At 38.2% G+C, this 13731-nt stretch overlaps 4 protein-coding genes across 4 annotated transcripts; 1 reads left to right on the top strand and 3 right to left on the bottom strand.

The window, feature by feature from the left end:
- Positions 1-139: 139 nt before the first annotated feature.
- LOC120001228 (F-box protein At2g27310-like) lies at positions 140-1508 on the bottom strand. Its single transcript, XM_038849450.1, has one exon. The coding sequence runs from the start codon at positions 1430-1432 to the stop codon at positions 398-400; it is 1035 nt and encodes a 344-aa protein (XP_038705378.1). The 5' UTR covers positions 1433-1508; the 3' UTR covers positions 140-397.
- Positions 1509-5718: 4210 nt separating this feature from the next.
- LOC120003090 (F-box protein At2g27310-like) lies at positions 5719-7095 on the bottom strand. Its single transcript, XM_038851997.1, has one exon. It carries the CDS (start codon positions 7037-7039, stop codon positions 6002-6004), a length of 1038 nt encoding a protein of 345 aa, XP_038707925.1. The 5' UTR covers positions 7040-7095; the 3' UTR covers positions 5719-6001.
- A 1631-nt stretch (positions 7096-8726) lies between these two features.
- LOC120001323 (leucine-rich repeat-containing protein 9) lies at positions 8727-12564 on the top strand. The gene is made up of 9 exons (XM_038849584.1): positions 8727-8912; positions 9001-9165; positions 9966-10047; positions 10186-10242; positions 10830-10894; positions 10980-11075; positions 11243-11329; positions 11422-11502; positions 11612-12564. Exons 1-9 carry the CDS (start codon positions 8814-8816, stop codon positions 12317-12319), a joined length of 1440 nt encoding a protein of 479 aa, XP_038705512.1. The 5' UTR covers positions 8727-8813; the 3' UTR covers positions 12320-12564.
- A 644-nt stretch (positions 12565-13208) lies between these two features.
- On the bottom strand, positions 13209-13731 carry LOC120001259 (defensin-like protein 21). The gene is made up of 2 exons (XM_038849496.1): positions 13615-13731; positions 13209-13482 (listed from the first exon to the last, which is right to left on the bottom strand). The coding sequence occupies exons 1-2, from the start codon at positions 13670-13672 to the stop codon at positions 13295-13297; spliced, it is 246 nt and encodes an 81-aa protein (XP_038705424.1). The 5' UTR covers positions 13673-13731; the 3' UTR covers positions 13209-13294.

Genomic DNA, 13731 nt, shown 5'->3' with positions numbered 1-13731 from the left:
GTCATAAAAAATGAAATGTTGATTAAACTAGAGGTGATTCAATTGACAATCAATTGAGTTAAACATATCTATGTTCAAAGTTCGTTTCAATGTCAAATATATTTTTTAACGATATTTAAAAAATAAAATAAAATGAGGATTAAACGAAGCATGTTCTTTCAATCATTCGCTTCATTTGATATCTTAACAAACTTTGACTTGCAGCATCGCATAGCCGTCGAAATACCAAACAATATAGCAGTTTACAACATCTGCCTTTCCTTTTCTTTTTCTTGAAATAAACATTAAAAAGAATGTAGTATTATGTATACAACAAAATGACAAATAACCATATTTTCCCTATTTACCTGTTTTCTGTTTACTAAATTTATGAGGGCAAATTAAGTGTGAGTCTCTTTCATCTGAACAAAATGAACGTCCAAAAAGACAGGAAAACAGTAACCCCTGTCGCAATGCAAGCCATGTCCAAAGCCCTCTCCCTCCTCTGCTTTCCTCCATTCCTCTCTCTCTTCCTCTCCACGTATTCTTCATACCTTTCTTTCCCTTCTTTTCCGCTCCTTACCTTCCTCCGCTTCCCAGCATCCAAGGCATCTTGCAAAATTACCAAACTATCCCTCCCATTCAGATTCCTTCCTTCCATGTCCTCCACCACCATACTCACCTCGCTCACATGTAGCTCCCCTCCCTCCTTTCCTCCCCACGTCACCACCACCCCACAATCCACAAACTCCGTCTCCGATCCCCGCCGTCCCTCGCCTACCATGATTGACCCGAACCGGACCTGCACCTCCCCTGTCAACCAGTGCCTTTGAACAAACACCGGCTTCCCGGTCGATATGTTGGCCGCCCTTCTCCGGGTCGGGTCAATTACTATCCAACTCAATTTCAAGTTATCTTCCATATGTTTGAGCCAGGCCTCGTTTTCCCCAACCTTTGTAACCGGTGTTGAAACCGTTTCCTTCGGGTCAAGTAAATCGACCCGAAACGGAGAACACAAAAACCAACCCGATACGGTCTCCATCTCCTGTACTCTGGAGAAAATAAGCTTCTCTTTATAAAAAATATCAACGGCTGATACCAATTTTGATGTAGGAACCAAGCTTTCGGGATTGCGCTTGAGAAGTTGTTGATTATGATCGAGGATCGTGAAAGAATCGTTGTAGAATGACCGGTGACCGGCGGGAAAGGCGGAAATTAAGTTACTGACACGTGGGTCGTCGACGGATGGCCAAGTGGAAGAGCAAATATGTCGCCAAAGTTTGTCTTGGGTGGAGAGAGCGTGTAATTGGGAGGAGACACAAGCGGCTGAAGCGAGCGTGGGGCCATCAAGTCTGGTGAGTATGTGGGTCTGGATGATGTCGGGATGGACGGTGGAGATGGTGGTTCCTCCGCCTTGATCGAAGTTTGTTGCAGAGCTGCAAGAAGAGTCCATAGCTATCACAAAGGCAAGACGTTTGGCTTAAGTTGTTCAGTTATAGAGTTGTGATGGTAACGATGGAATGTGGAAGGCCGTTGTTGGTGTTTTTATACAAGGAAAGTGTGGGATTACCCATGGTAAGAGTCAACACTGGCATGTAGATTGAGTCAGAGACACGGAGTATTTTTTATTTTTTTTATGACTTCATATATAGTTCATACATATCCGTATCTTATCGGGATAGTTTTGAAATCTAATGGTTCTGATGATGACACGTACTCCAAAGTTATGGTAAAAAGTTCTGCTGACTGTTGTCTTGGAGTGATCAGGCCCATCAGGGAGCCACCGTTGAAACGGCGCCGTCAGGATCGAAACAATTTTCTTTTCCAGAATCCATAATTGTTGAAAAAAATAATTTCAATACTTATATTTGAACGTGGTGGCATGAGTGAGTAAAAACTAATGAATAAACCAATTTGCACAAGTTGATATGTGTCTTTATTGACGCCAATATCTTTACCAATTCCACTTTATTGACCCATCCGCCTCAGTAGTGCCATTTATAACCATCAAAATTCTACAAATCCGGCGACTAATCACGTCAAATATTTCCTGCCAAACTAAATTACCAATCTGTGTATGTAGTAGCCCAATAGGAGCCGTCTATCGCCGATCAATGAACTCCTTTCTCTCGACTGTTTCATCAAGTTTGGATGTTTAGGTATTGGACATATTGACACACACAACAACAACTACGCCGGTTCGTTTACAGAATATAGACAAGACAAGGCAGAGTTATCACGGAAAACACGTTTTCTTTTTACGCTTTTAAATCTTCAAAGACCTAATCATGATTCATTATATGGATGGGGGGATAATAGTGTCTGCAACCAATTGAATTGAGCATCACTAAAGTGTGTGGGTCTAGCTGGCTAGCATATCACCAAGTACGCGCATATTTTCGCATTTGATGGAACATCATGCCTTGAGATGGAACTCCGATGGCTGCAGCTCAGCTTTACCAAATTGACCATTCAATAGGACGCAGACATGCAACAACTAAATTAATTAAATAAATAAATGAATTACAGGGGAACAAGACTCTAATTAAATTCAAAGAGAGATCCATTATGAAGTATTTAGAAAAGGGGTTATATAGTAATTTAATGTTTGTATACTTCTCTCGCTTTTCTTTGAATTAGTTAATTAATTACCGGCTTCCTTTGACCTTCCCATTGTGAATATTGAAGCGTTTATAGTCGGTTGTACCAACTGCCTCATTTATTAGTAGTTAGAAACTATATTTATCTTTCGCTAGTAATTATATGATTAAACTATTAATGCATGACATCACTTAATTGATAATTCAAATGTCTATTTGCACTATTTGATAACTAACATCTATTAATTCATCGCATCAAGTCTTAATTTCTGTACCAAGGCATCTTGAGACTTACGGGTCCACTCACACAATGGGTTGAATTAAAAAATATTTAAAGCATGCTCAATCGATGAAAAATTCTTCAAATATGTCTGACTTTAAAGCTTAGCTTATATGTGCCACTAGCTTAGATCATGAAAAATGATATATAGTAGGTAATGGATGCATACATCCTAACATATTTTGACAATCAACTGTCGTACAGATTTTAATATTTTTTCTCAATTATCCCAAATGTCAATGATGAATGCTCATCATTTTATATTAATTGTGTGAGATTTATGATTTCACATGAATCTTGTACGTCTATCTCGATATTTAAATTAATTGTGACCAAAAAAAAAATACTGGGTCGTAACATTTTTGTTTGACAACAGTATAGATTGATAGTCACTTTTGGTTTATGCACAGGGTGGAGTAGGTGATCACTAACTGTCACTTGCAAATTAAAGGGTTTGATTATTACTCCTTAGAATATTAGGACTTGGGAGTTGGTGGCTCTAGACGTCGGAGTTGAACGGCCATCAGAGGTGGTAGAATAGTCAGCAAAACCTTCTGCAACTTGAGATAATGCCAGTCGAAGAAAGCAAAAGAGAGATTCAGATGCCGAGAAAAGTAGAATGCAACAACTTGAACGTCTAATGGGGCTTCTGCAACTTGAGATAATGCCAGTGGAAGAAAACAAAAGAGAGATTCAGATGCGGTGAAAAGTAGAATGCAACAACTTGAACGTGTAATGGGGCTTCTGCGGGTCCGGGTTTTTGTTTCTTCAAACATTGGGCCTTGTAAACATTTGGTCATTAAGAGTCTTGGGCTCACCTCAGAACATACTTATTAGGCTAAAAAACGGAACCTAATTAAGACTTATTAAAGACACGGTCACGGTCTATTTCATTATCATTATTATTATTCATTGTAAATTTCGAAACTCTACCAAATCCTCCCATATGAACATGTAATGAAAACTCTTTACGGAATTTGTTTGAGAAAAGCTGGTTCATTTGCAGAATATATAGACAAGACAATCCAGATATATCACGGAAAACACGTTTGCTTTTACGCTTTTAAATTTTGAAAGACCTAAATACCTAATCATGATTCATCATATGAGTCAACTACAGTAGTGGTTGCAACCAATTGAATTCAGCATCACTAAAATGTGTGGGTCTGGCTGGCTGGCTGCCATTATCACCAAGTGCGCCTCTATTTTCACATTTTGTAATGGAACATCATGCCTTGAGATGGAGCTCCGATGGCTGCAGCACAGCCTTACCAAATTGACCATTCAATAGGACGCAGACATGCAAGAGTTGCAGGGGAGCAAGACTCTAATTAAATTCTAAGAGAGATCAATTATACATGAAGTGCTTTCTTCTTCTTTTTTTTTGGAAAAAAAAGATGCAGAATATAGTATTGCCGAGACTATATAGTCTCAACAATAACGTTGTACATATATTCGAGGCATTAAAAAATTGAAAATTTTATATACTCCTAACAATTTCTTTCATAAACGATCATAATAATATTACGTTGTCTAATTACATTGATTTTTGTTATTAAGCTAACTGTCTAATTTTATGTTATGGTCGATTATGGATGAATTTGTTAGGGATATGTAGTGCTGTCATTAAAAAATGAGTATTGATAACATGTTCCCAAAGACACATATTAAGGATCCACTGTAACCTATCAGAGTGTGTCATGTGCGATGAACATTCTCTCACCTAATTTTTTAAACTTAAAATACGTAACTTTTTTATATTCCAATACATATTTTTCATTGATAACATGTGTCTTGGGCACACATTATCATTTTCCTTAAAGAATAATGTGAATGAGTATGAATCTATGACAACATTTATCTTGTTAGCTCAACAGCTTCATAAACCACACAGCAATAACTAAACAAATCCAGAAAACAATGCAAACTGTGAGACCAAAGTGAACTTGGTCCAAAGTCCTCTCTCTCCTGTGCTCCTTCTCTATCACCTCTTCCTTCCTCTTCAGAAATTCTTTTTACTTCTGTTTCCCTTCATCACTCTTACCTTTATTTCTATTGCCATTCGTCAAAGCCATCTATAAAAGGTCCAAACTATCCCTGCCATTCAAAATCCTACCCTCCATGTCCTTCATATAAATGCTGACCACCTCCACCTACACTTTCTCTTCCTCCACACCACTGCACGTGGCCACCAACCCGCATTCCACGTACTCCACTCCCGATCCACTCTTTCCATTACCTGCCACGATAGTCGTGTAATGCAGTGAACATCTCCAGCTGTGCACGGCCATTCCACCCAAACCGGTCTCCTTGTTGACACGTTGGCAGCCCGTTTACCACTCGGGTCGATCACGATCCAGCTCAAACTCAAATTCTCTTCCATGTGTTTAAGCCACGAGTCCATCTCACCATTATGTTGTATTGGAATTTGAACCGTTCCCCTCGAATCAAGCAATTCGACCCGAAAATAATAACATAAATACTTTTCAGTTCCTGTGTCTGTTTCCTGAACCCTGGAGAATATGACATCATTCTTGTGGTACATATCAACGGCTGAGATTAATGATGACATTCGTCGTGAAGTACGATCAGGATAATTACGGTTTGACGGCTGTCAGTAATAATATATATATATATATATATATATATATATATATATAGAACATTGGATGGAATCATGGAACTGCAATATATAGCAAATTATTTCTTAATTACGGCTAGCCCTGCCATGAACTGGTTGTGAGACATAGGAACTGATATAGATCTCAAACGGGCCGGGCTGCACAGGGCCCATGGGCCTGTGGCCCGTTTGACATCTCTAGGAACCGACTTTCAAGTACCTCAGTAGATCTATTTACATAACCAAATGATCATCGTATGCTTAAAATGTTTGAATCCGTAAGTTATTCTTATGAAGATGCAATACAAAATCAGAATAAGTTTCCACATCCTACTTATTATTCCACTAAAGGAGACTTGCACACATGTGAATATGATCATCACGGTAGCTCCCATTAACCTACTTATATAAACACAGTTTAAACTTTATTCATATATGATGATCAGTTAAACAATCATTTAACGGATCAAATGAAGCTGGTGCATGCTGTTATAGCATGAGCTAGAAAACCATATACATACTTCAATGCAATTGAAGTTGTTTTCTTGTTATATACGTCGATGCTACCTTATATGAACCCATAAAGAGAAAACACCAAAAGGCCAGTACCATCACCAACACCATTGGACCAATATTCCGAACCATGTCCTTAACCTTCTCTCTTCTTTGCTTTCTCTCTCTTTTTCTTACTTCAAATTCCTGGTACCTCTTTTTCCCTTCATTTCCCTTACCCTTCTTGCATCTCCTCCCATTCTCTATAGCATCCGTTAAAATGACCAAGCTATCCCTCCCATTTAAAATCCTCCCCTCCATGTCCTCCATCTCCATACTCACCTCCTCCACATGCACCTCCCCTTCCCCCACCCCACTGCACGACACCACCAACCCACACTTCACTAACTCCTCATTCGATCCTGACCGTCCATCTCCTGCCATGATTGTCGCGTAATGCAGCTGCGCCTCTCCTTGCTCGCATGGCCATCTCACCCGAACAGGCCTCCTAGTAGACAAATTCGCCGCCCGCTTCTTTGTCGGATCTATTACGATCCAACTCAAACTCACGTTCTCTTCAAGGTGCTTAAGCCACGTGTCTATTTCTCCCTCATGTTGTACCGGAGTCAAAACGGCCTCCTTCGGGTCAAGTAAATCGACCCGGTAAGGAGAACGTAGAAACTTTTCTGTTGCTGTCTTTGTTTCCCGAACCCTCGAGAATATGAGCTCGTTCTTGTAGTAAATGTCAACGGCCAAGATTAATGGTGAAGTTGGCGGTGAACGACCAGGATTGCCGCTCGATGGTTGCGAGTGGTTTAGGAGGGGAAAGGAATCGGAGAAGAATGAGCGATGACCAGAAGGGAATGTCGAGATGACATGACCGACACGTGGAGTGTTAACTGAATTCCACGTGGCAAGACAAATTTCCTGCCACAGTTTTTCTTCCGTGGACAGGGCGTGCAATTCGGATGAAACGCATGCCAGGGAAGCCAGGGCCGGGCCATCGAGCCGGGTCAGGATATGGTTCTGGATAATATCGGGAAGCAGAGTAGAGAAAGAAGCAGACATTGCAATGTGAATAATATACTGTGTGTTTATGAATGAATGAATACTTTGTAGTTCAGGGTCAGGCTGTTTTGTTGATTCCGGATATATATGGTGTATATATATAGGAGACAGATGAACTGGTTTTTTGTCGTAACGACGCAGTCGTTCCTGGAATAAAGACCGGTTGGGTTTTAGTATACCCCATGTATTTGGTCAATAACGACATGTAATATTGGCAACTAAAAATTATTGATTTACATCTACTTGAATATCTTAGGATATGTGTGTAGGAGGTCACATGTTCTAACACGATTTGACATTATTTTTGAGCTAGATTTTGGATCAGGACTTAATCGATCCACTTTTTTGTGAATAGGGTAAGATTTGGTGAATTGTGTTTTTGATGGGTTGTCTCGTAAAAAAAAGAACATGTAATACTGGAGCTGCATTTATCTTAGAGATTAAATCAATCAAACAAGATGTGATTATACATGCAACACACTTAATTATCTACTTAAAGATACATGTTAACGACTATCTTTTGTGTTGTTCTTCTTGTTCCATTGTGCTGATTTGAATCTGTGCCGCCTCTGGACTTTTTCCACAACAGATACACACACACTATTTAAAAGGAATGTACATCACACAAATCATTTATGTGTCAGACTCGTTCCTAGTTGGCAGTTGCTTTCTTCTTTTGATAATTGACACTAATAAAATACTAGTATTAATTTCTGGTCAAATTAGTGGGCGGCCTTAATATTATTTTAATTTATAAATGGTAAGTACAATTACGGAATTACCGCCATTGTTTAATATTTTAATCAGATGTCCCAAAGCGACCGTCACATTTTTGTACCAATGACGTAGAGTATTAAGTAAAATATTATTTGCACTTTTCAATAGTAGTATTGAAAGTTCATGCTTAGCTAGACTCTCCAAGTCTATCCCACCTAGCTTGGTATTAGCCTAAACAGTATTGATCTATTGTAAGTGAGCTGTCCAAATGTATATCCTTCATCATTGCAAACTCACACCAATAACTTAATACACGACATTTTTTAAGAATCAATTCGTAGGTTGTGAGACTTTGTATATTACTATATCGATTAGGTGTAAATCATCAATATAATTTATAAATAAATGTTTAATCATTCTCAACTAATAATACCCTTTTAAGGACAACACATAGCGGATAATATGATTGTTTGAATTAGATTTATGCGCCACTCTTATCCGATTTATAACATAGGATATGTACCTCTGTAGATTGTACCACTTGATCACTAAGTCGAAAGGTTGGCACTAATCAGAGATGATTTTGTTGACAATCGATTGAATTAGATATATTTGTGTCCAGAGTTCAATTTCAATGAGAAACAAATTCTCAATGTATTTTTTAAAAAATAAATCGGAAGGTTGGCTTTGATGCCATTGAATACATATTTGTATTTTGAGATGGGATGGGCATTATAAACTTGTCTCATTTCAATAAAAAAAATTTATCTCATTTAAAATTTAAATATTTTAGGTTGGGCCACACTTGAATTGTCGGAGCCTTGACTTTCGGGATGGACTGGGCTTGATCAGGACAATTATTTTTTTGCACATAAACATATCATGATTGGCCCAGCAGGCCCGTTTAGAAGGCCAAGGATAAACAAGTAATTTTAGCTTTCAGAAAACATTAAACGGTAGAATAAAACCAACTTGGTTTCCGTTTGCTGCTGCCCCTTCAACCGAAAACAGAATATCGAAGAAGACAGAAGCACAGAACTAGGGTTTCGGCGGGACCATGACTTGCCTAACCATCGAGCAGGTGTTGAAGGAGAAACAGACCGGTGATCGTAACGCCGTTACTGTTCTCGATCTGAATTGGAAAGCTCTCTCTGATGTACGATAGTTCTTCACCCTCGTTTCCTCGTAGCTCTCTTTTTTAACAGACGTGAATTTTCCGATAAAACGTGCAATTGATAATGCAGGTTTCGTGCTTGAGCGAGTTCAAGAACTTGGAGAAACTCGACCTTGGATCCAACAATCTCACTTCACTTGAGGGCTTGCGGTCGTGCGTCAATTTGAAGTGGTTGTCAGTTGTTCAAAACAACTTGCAGAGTTTGAAAGGAATCGAAGGCCTTTCTAAGCTTACTGTAAGTTGTATTTGGTTTCTGATTTTTCTATGCTTTGGTATGCTTTATGCTGACTCCTTGTTCTCTACCTATAAAATACCTCGCTTGCAAACAACAGTACGTGAAACATTGTTTAGGATACACCAATGCACTACTTGTCCACTGAAATTCTGTCTATGAGTTTCCACTTCCGCAGTCAAGCTGTTTTGGGCTGTTACTGCATTTCACGAGTTCAGGCAGAGAATATTTGGGATCCAACAGTGGCTAATGTGGGTCTCATTAACTATATTTTCACTCTATACTTGTTCTGTTGGAACATAATTTTTCTTCTTATTGTAGATTATACTTTGCTTCTTTTCTCAATTTCTCTTTCTATCAACCTTTCCATTTCATCAATGATAGCTTTAACTTTCATCCACTCCGCCATCAATCCTTCATTTTTTGCCTGATCAACTTTTTGTTACTGGTCGCATCAACCCAATCTGGAACATAATAAGCTCTGCATCCCGACAGCGCAAAGAGGAATTAGTCAATAAACTAATGAACATTCATTTTATGTAGAATTGTATCATTGCTTGCATGATCTTCAATTTTAGTATTATTTTTCTAGCATAATCTCTACCGATTAAGCCATGCCTACTAAATTCTGTCCATATCATTTTTTTAACATATAACTACTTGATTATTATTATTATTTTTATCATGGGAATGATGAATATGCAGTCCGTCTGACCACTTCTTTGTTTTCTAATTCGTTGGTTCTAACTTTTGATGAATTTTAGTGATTACTTTGGTTTTTTCGCTTCATTTTTGTAAATCAGGTATTAAATGCTGGCAAAAATAAGCTTAAGTCAATGGAAGAAGTAAAATCTCTTGTGAGCTTGCGTGCAGTCATTTTGAATGGTGAGTAATGTGAAATGCTGCAGTATTCAAATAAATCTGCTTTACTTGGAGAGTTCATGTTTGGCTCTGATTAGGATTTTCTGACCTTTTTTCTTTGTTGTTTTTTCTTGTTTACTTTAATTCTTTCTGGGCTTGCAGATAATGAGATAGCTTCCATATGCAAGCTTGATCAAATGAAAGACTTGAACACTCTAGGTATGAGTTCTAAATTTCACATTGACGTGTGTGCCTTAGTCAATTTGGATGGTGTTCCAAAATCCAAACAATTATTTTCAGTCCCTTTCCCCAAATATTCTTATTAATTCCAATGAGGCTTGTAGGTCTGGGAAGGAAGTCAAAGTACCGTGGCCTTAAAATATATAACAGAGTTGGCTTACCATTTTCTTTTGTTTCCTTCCATGTTTAGCTGTTGAACTGGAAATTCTTTGGGTTCTTTTGTTCTTTTTATCATGAACTTTTGTACCTTTTTTTATTCTTTGGCTGCTGCAATTCTACCATAGGCTCTGTCCACCCAATGGTGGGCAAAAGCTAAATGATATTTTAATCAGTTATGTCTGACTGAACTCACTGACCTTGACATTTTATGTCCACTCTTTGTTGTTTGGTCTTCTCCGCGACCTACTTATTGGCATAAACTTTTCCGTGTTGGGTTTATTTCTGTTTTGATTAATATGGTAATTAACTTCTGAATAAGTAAGGGCACACAAAATCATTATGGCACCTCTAGTGTTCTACTGTGTCATTGAAACTTTAATCAGGCTCTTGTGCTGTATGATCTGCAGTGCTTTCCAAAAATCCAATTCGTAAAATTGGTGGTTCTCTGGCCAATGTGAAATCTATCAGGAAGGTAAGCAGTTTTTTGTTCGGTGTATGTGTTCAGCAGCAATTTTACAGGAGTCATGCTAAAGCTTTCATGTTAGTTTTGATTTCAGGTTTCTCTTTCTCATTGCCAACTGGAAGCTATCGAATCATCTCTAAAGTCCTGCACCGAGTTGAAGGAGCTCCGACTTGCTCACAATGACATCAAGGCATGGTTTCCATTTACTGGTTCATTGTTTTTTGTTGGCATCTATCCTGGGGTGTGCTTGCCCTCTTTTGCTATTGCTCAGTTCCACAATTTCTTCTTATGCCTTTTTTTGCTTATTGAGCTACTAATACGTTTGCCTTTCATTCTCCCCCTGCCCAAACCGCTCAGGTTGTCCCACCAGAGTTGGCTTCTAATAGAAAGCTTCAGAATTTGGACTTGGGAAATAACTTGATCACTAGATGGTCAGATCTTAAGGTGAGATAAGTGGAGGTTATTTGTGTCGTTGGAAGTTTTACTTTAAGTATGTGGGGCAGTCAATGAGCATTATATATATAATAAACTGGCAGGTGCTTAATTCACTGGTTAACCTGAAAAACCTCAACCTACAAGGAAATCCTATTGCGGAGAAGGATGAATTAGCTAAAAAGGTAATTTTATTGGCTGTATATTTTCTTATCATTATTTTCTCTGTCAATACAGGTCTCCTTTGGACTGCTGTATATGAATACCTTTTGACCTTGAACATGAATACTGCAGGTCCAAAATTCATTGCCAAACTTGCATGTATTTAACGCTAAACCAATAAATAAATTTATTAATGATAGGAAAGATGTGAATGTTGGAAGAGTTGATAGCTCTTCACTTATAGCTGGTAATGAGATAGACAATGCCAGCATACTTAATGTGGATGAGCAATTGAAGCAGAAGAAAAAGAAAGCTGAAGAGAAAACATTTAAGAAAGAAGGGCTAGTCCACAAGGAGACTACTGACCATGATACAGAGGAGGTATTGAAGCGGAAAAGGAAAAAGTCGAATGATGAAATCTCAGCGAATGAAGAAGTGAACTTTGAGAATAGTGGTGTTGACGTAGAAATGAAACCCAAGAAGAAAATGAAGAAAGAAAATCTCTCTAAGAAAGAAGTTCGGGTTATCGAGCAGAATAACGGAGAGGTCAAAAATAAATTGAGAAAGAAATTGAAGAAGGTACAAGGTGAACTTGATATTATAGATGATGGTGAAGCTTCTTTTGCAGATCTTTTTGCTGCAAATTCTACAGAAAATACAAAGTACGGTGGTGTGGAGAAAAAAGTTGACAAAGTCGTTCACAATCTGAAAGATGCGGATGGCTTAGCTGCCTACCCTGCAAAGAAAAAGAAAAGTAAAAGCAAGGGCATCGAACCTAAACTCGACTTTACCCCGACAGTTGAAATTGGAATGGGTGGGCTTTCTACTTGGGATGATTAGTAACTAAGTTTTGCAGTTGGTTTGTGTTGATGCCGATGCTTCCAAGAAATCATTTTGAAACCTCTTCTTCTGTTATCCTGTTTTGTAGCAATCTACCGGGATACCTTTGATTTTTTTGTTTTGTTGAGACAGTTGAGTTTCTTATGGTACTGCCTTGTATTTTTCAAAGATGTACAATTGAATGATTGATCCAGCGGTATTGGACACACATGTTCAAGGCCTCCTTGATGGTGGGTTTTTTTGGAGTTTTAATCCACTCTCCCACCATGTGTATTGAGGCATTTTTTGTTTCTTACACAGCCACAGAAGAGGCTTTACAAACGAATGAAAGAATCATGTCATAACATAGATTGAGATATTCTTGATAGTTACTTTTAAATAAACAGAGTCCAAAAGTTGTAGCCCAAAACCGGAAACGGGCCCATGGGCTTCAAATCATACATTCTTCTATTCCTTTTTCTGGGACCAGCGACTCCATGGGCTTCAAATCATACATGGACTCCTATTTCTTGGACCAGCGACCCCAATTTTTAGTTTTTCTTTTAAAAATCCATGAATATCTTTGTAAATCATTGGTTTCCGCTCCATTCTCTACTGCCTTCTGTTTCCATTAGTTTTTGTCCGTTGGAAAGTTAATGCTTCAATGAAAACATCAAGTATTTGTTGAAACCCGAAAATCCAAGTTTCAAACACATCAAGTCGCACATCTGCATAGATTTATTATTCATGACACATCGTCATTGGTTCTTAGCCTCAGAAAATGCGTCACTTATGTCAGAGGTGCTAGGATTTTAATTATATATCATTCCATTGAGTTATGTCAATATGATATGAGATATAATCGTGACAATATATAATTAAAAAAATGCGCAAAGATATTGTGAGAATGTGCAAAATATTATTTTTTTATTTTATTGATAGTAATCATTTGATGGTATCATTGCCCCTTCGTGATTGCAATAGCCAAATCCGCAATCAAGGACAACCACAGAAACATGCATGAACTCCCCCTTCGTGATTGCAATAGCCAAATCCGCAATCAAGAGTCTTGCAAAAAGCAAAGCACCCGTCTTCTTCTTCACTTGTCAAACACCTACCAAACTCCTCGTGCTCATGGCAACAATTTCCATCAGTCGCCACTTGACCATTCACTCTCACAGCATCTTCAAAAATCCATGAAAACAGTTTAGTCATAACATTATTAATTCAAACAAAACCATCAGACATGTACGTGTTTGACAAAACAAAATTTATTAAAAAAAACAAACAACTTGCTTTGCTATAATAAAACTGACCCATAGATGCCACGACAAGCATGAAAAGGATGAATGAAGCAACTCGAATTTGGGTCATTTTCTCTTAATTCTATTGTGTATTACTTTGCTGTGAGTTTGATGTGAAAGTGTTTTGTT

This window comes from Tripterygium wilfordii, chromosome 7 (assembly GCF_013401445.1).
Source record: "Tripterygium wilfordii isolate XIE 37 chromosome 7, ASM1340144v1, whole genome shotgun sequence".
Lineage (NCBI taxonomy): Eukaryota > Viridiplantae > Streptophyta > Magnoliopsida > Celastrales > Celastraceae > Tripterygium > Tripterygium wilfordii.
This window is presented reverse-complemented; position numbering and strand designations above follow the sequence as displayed.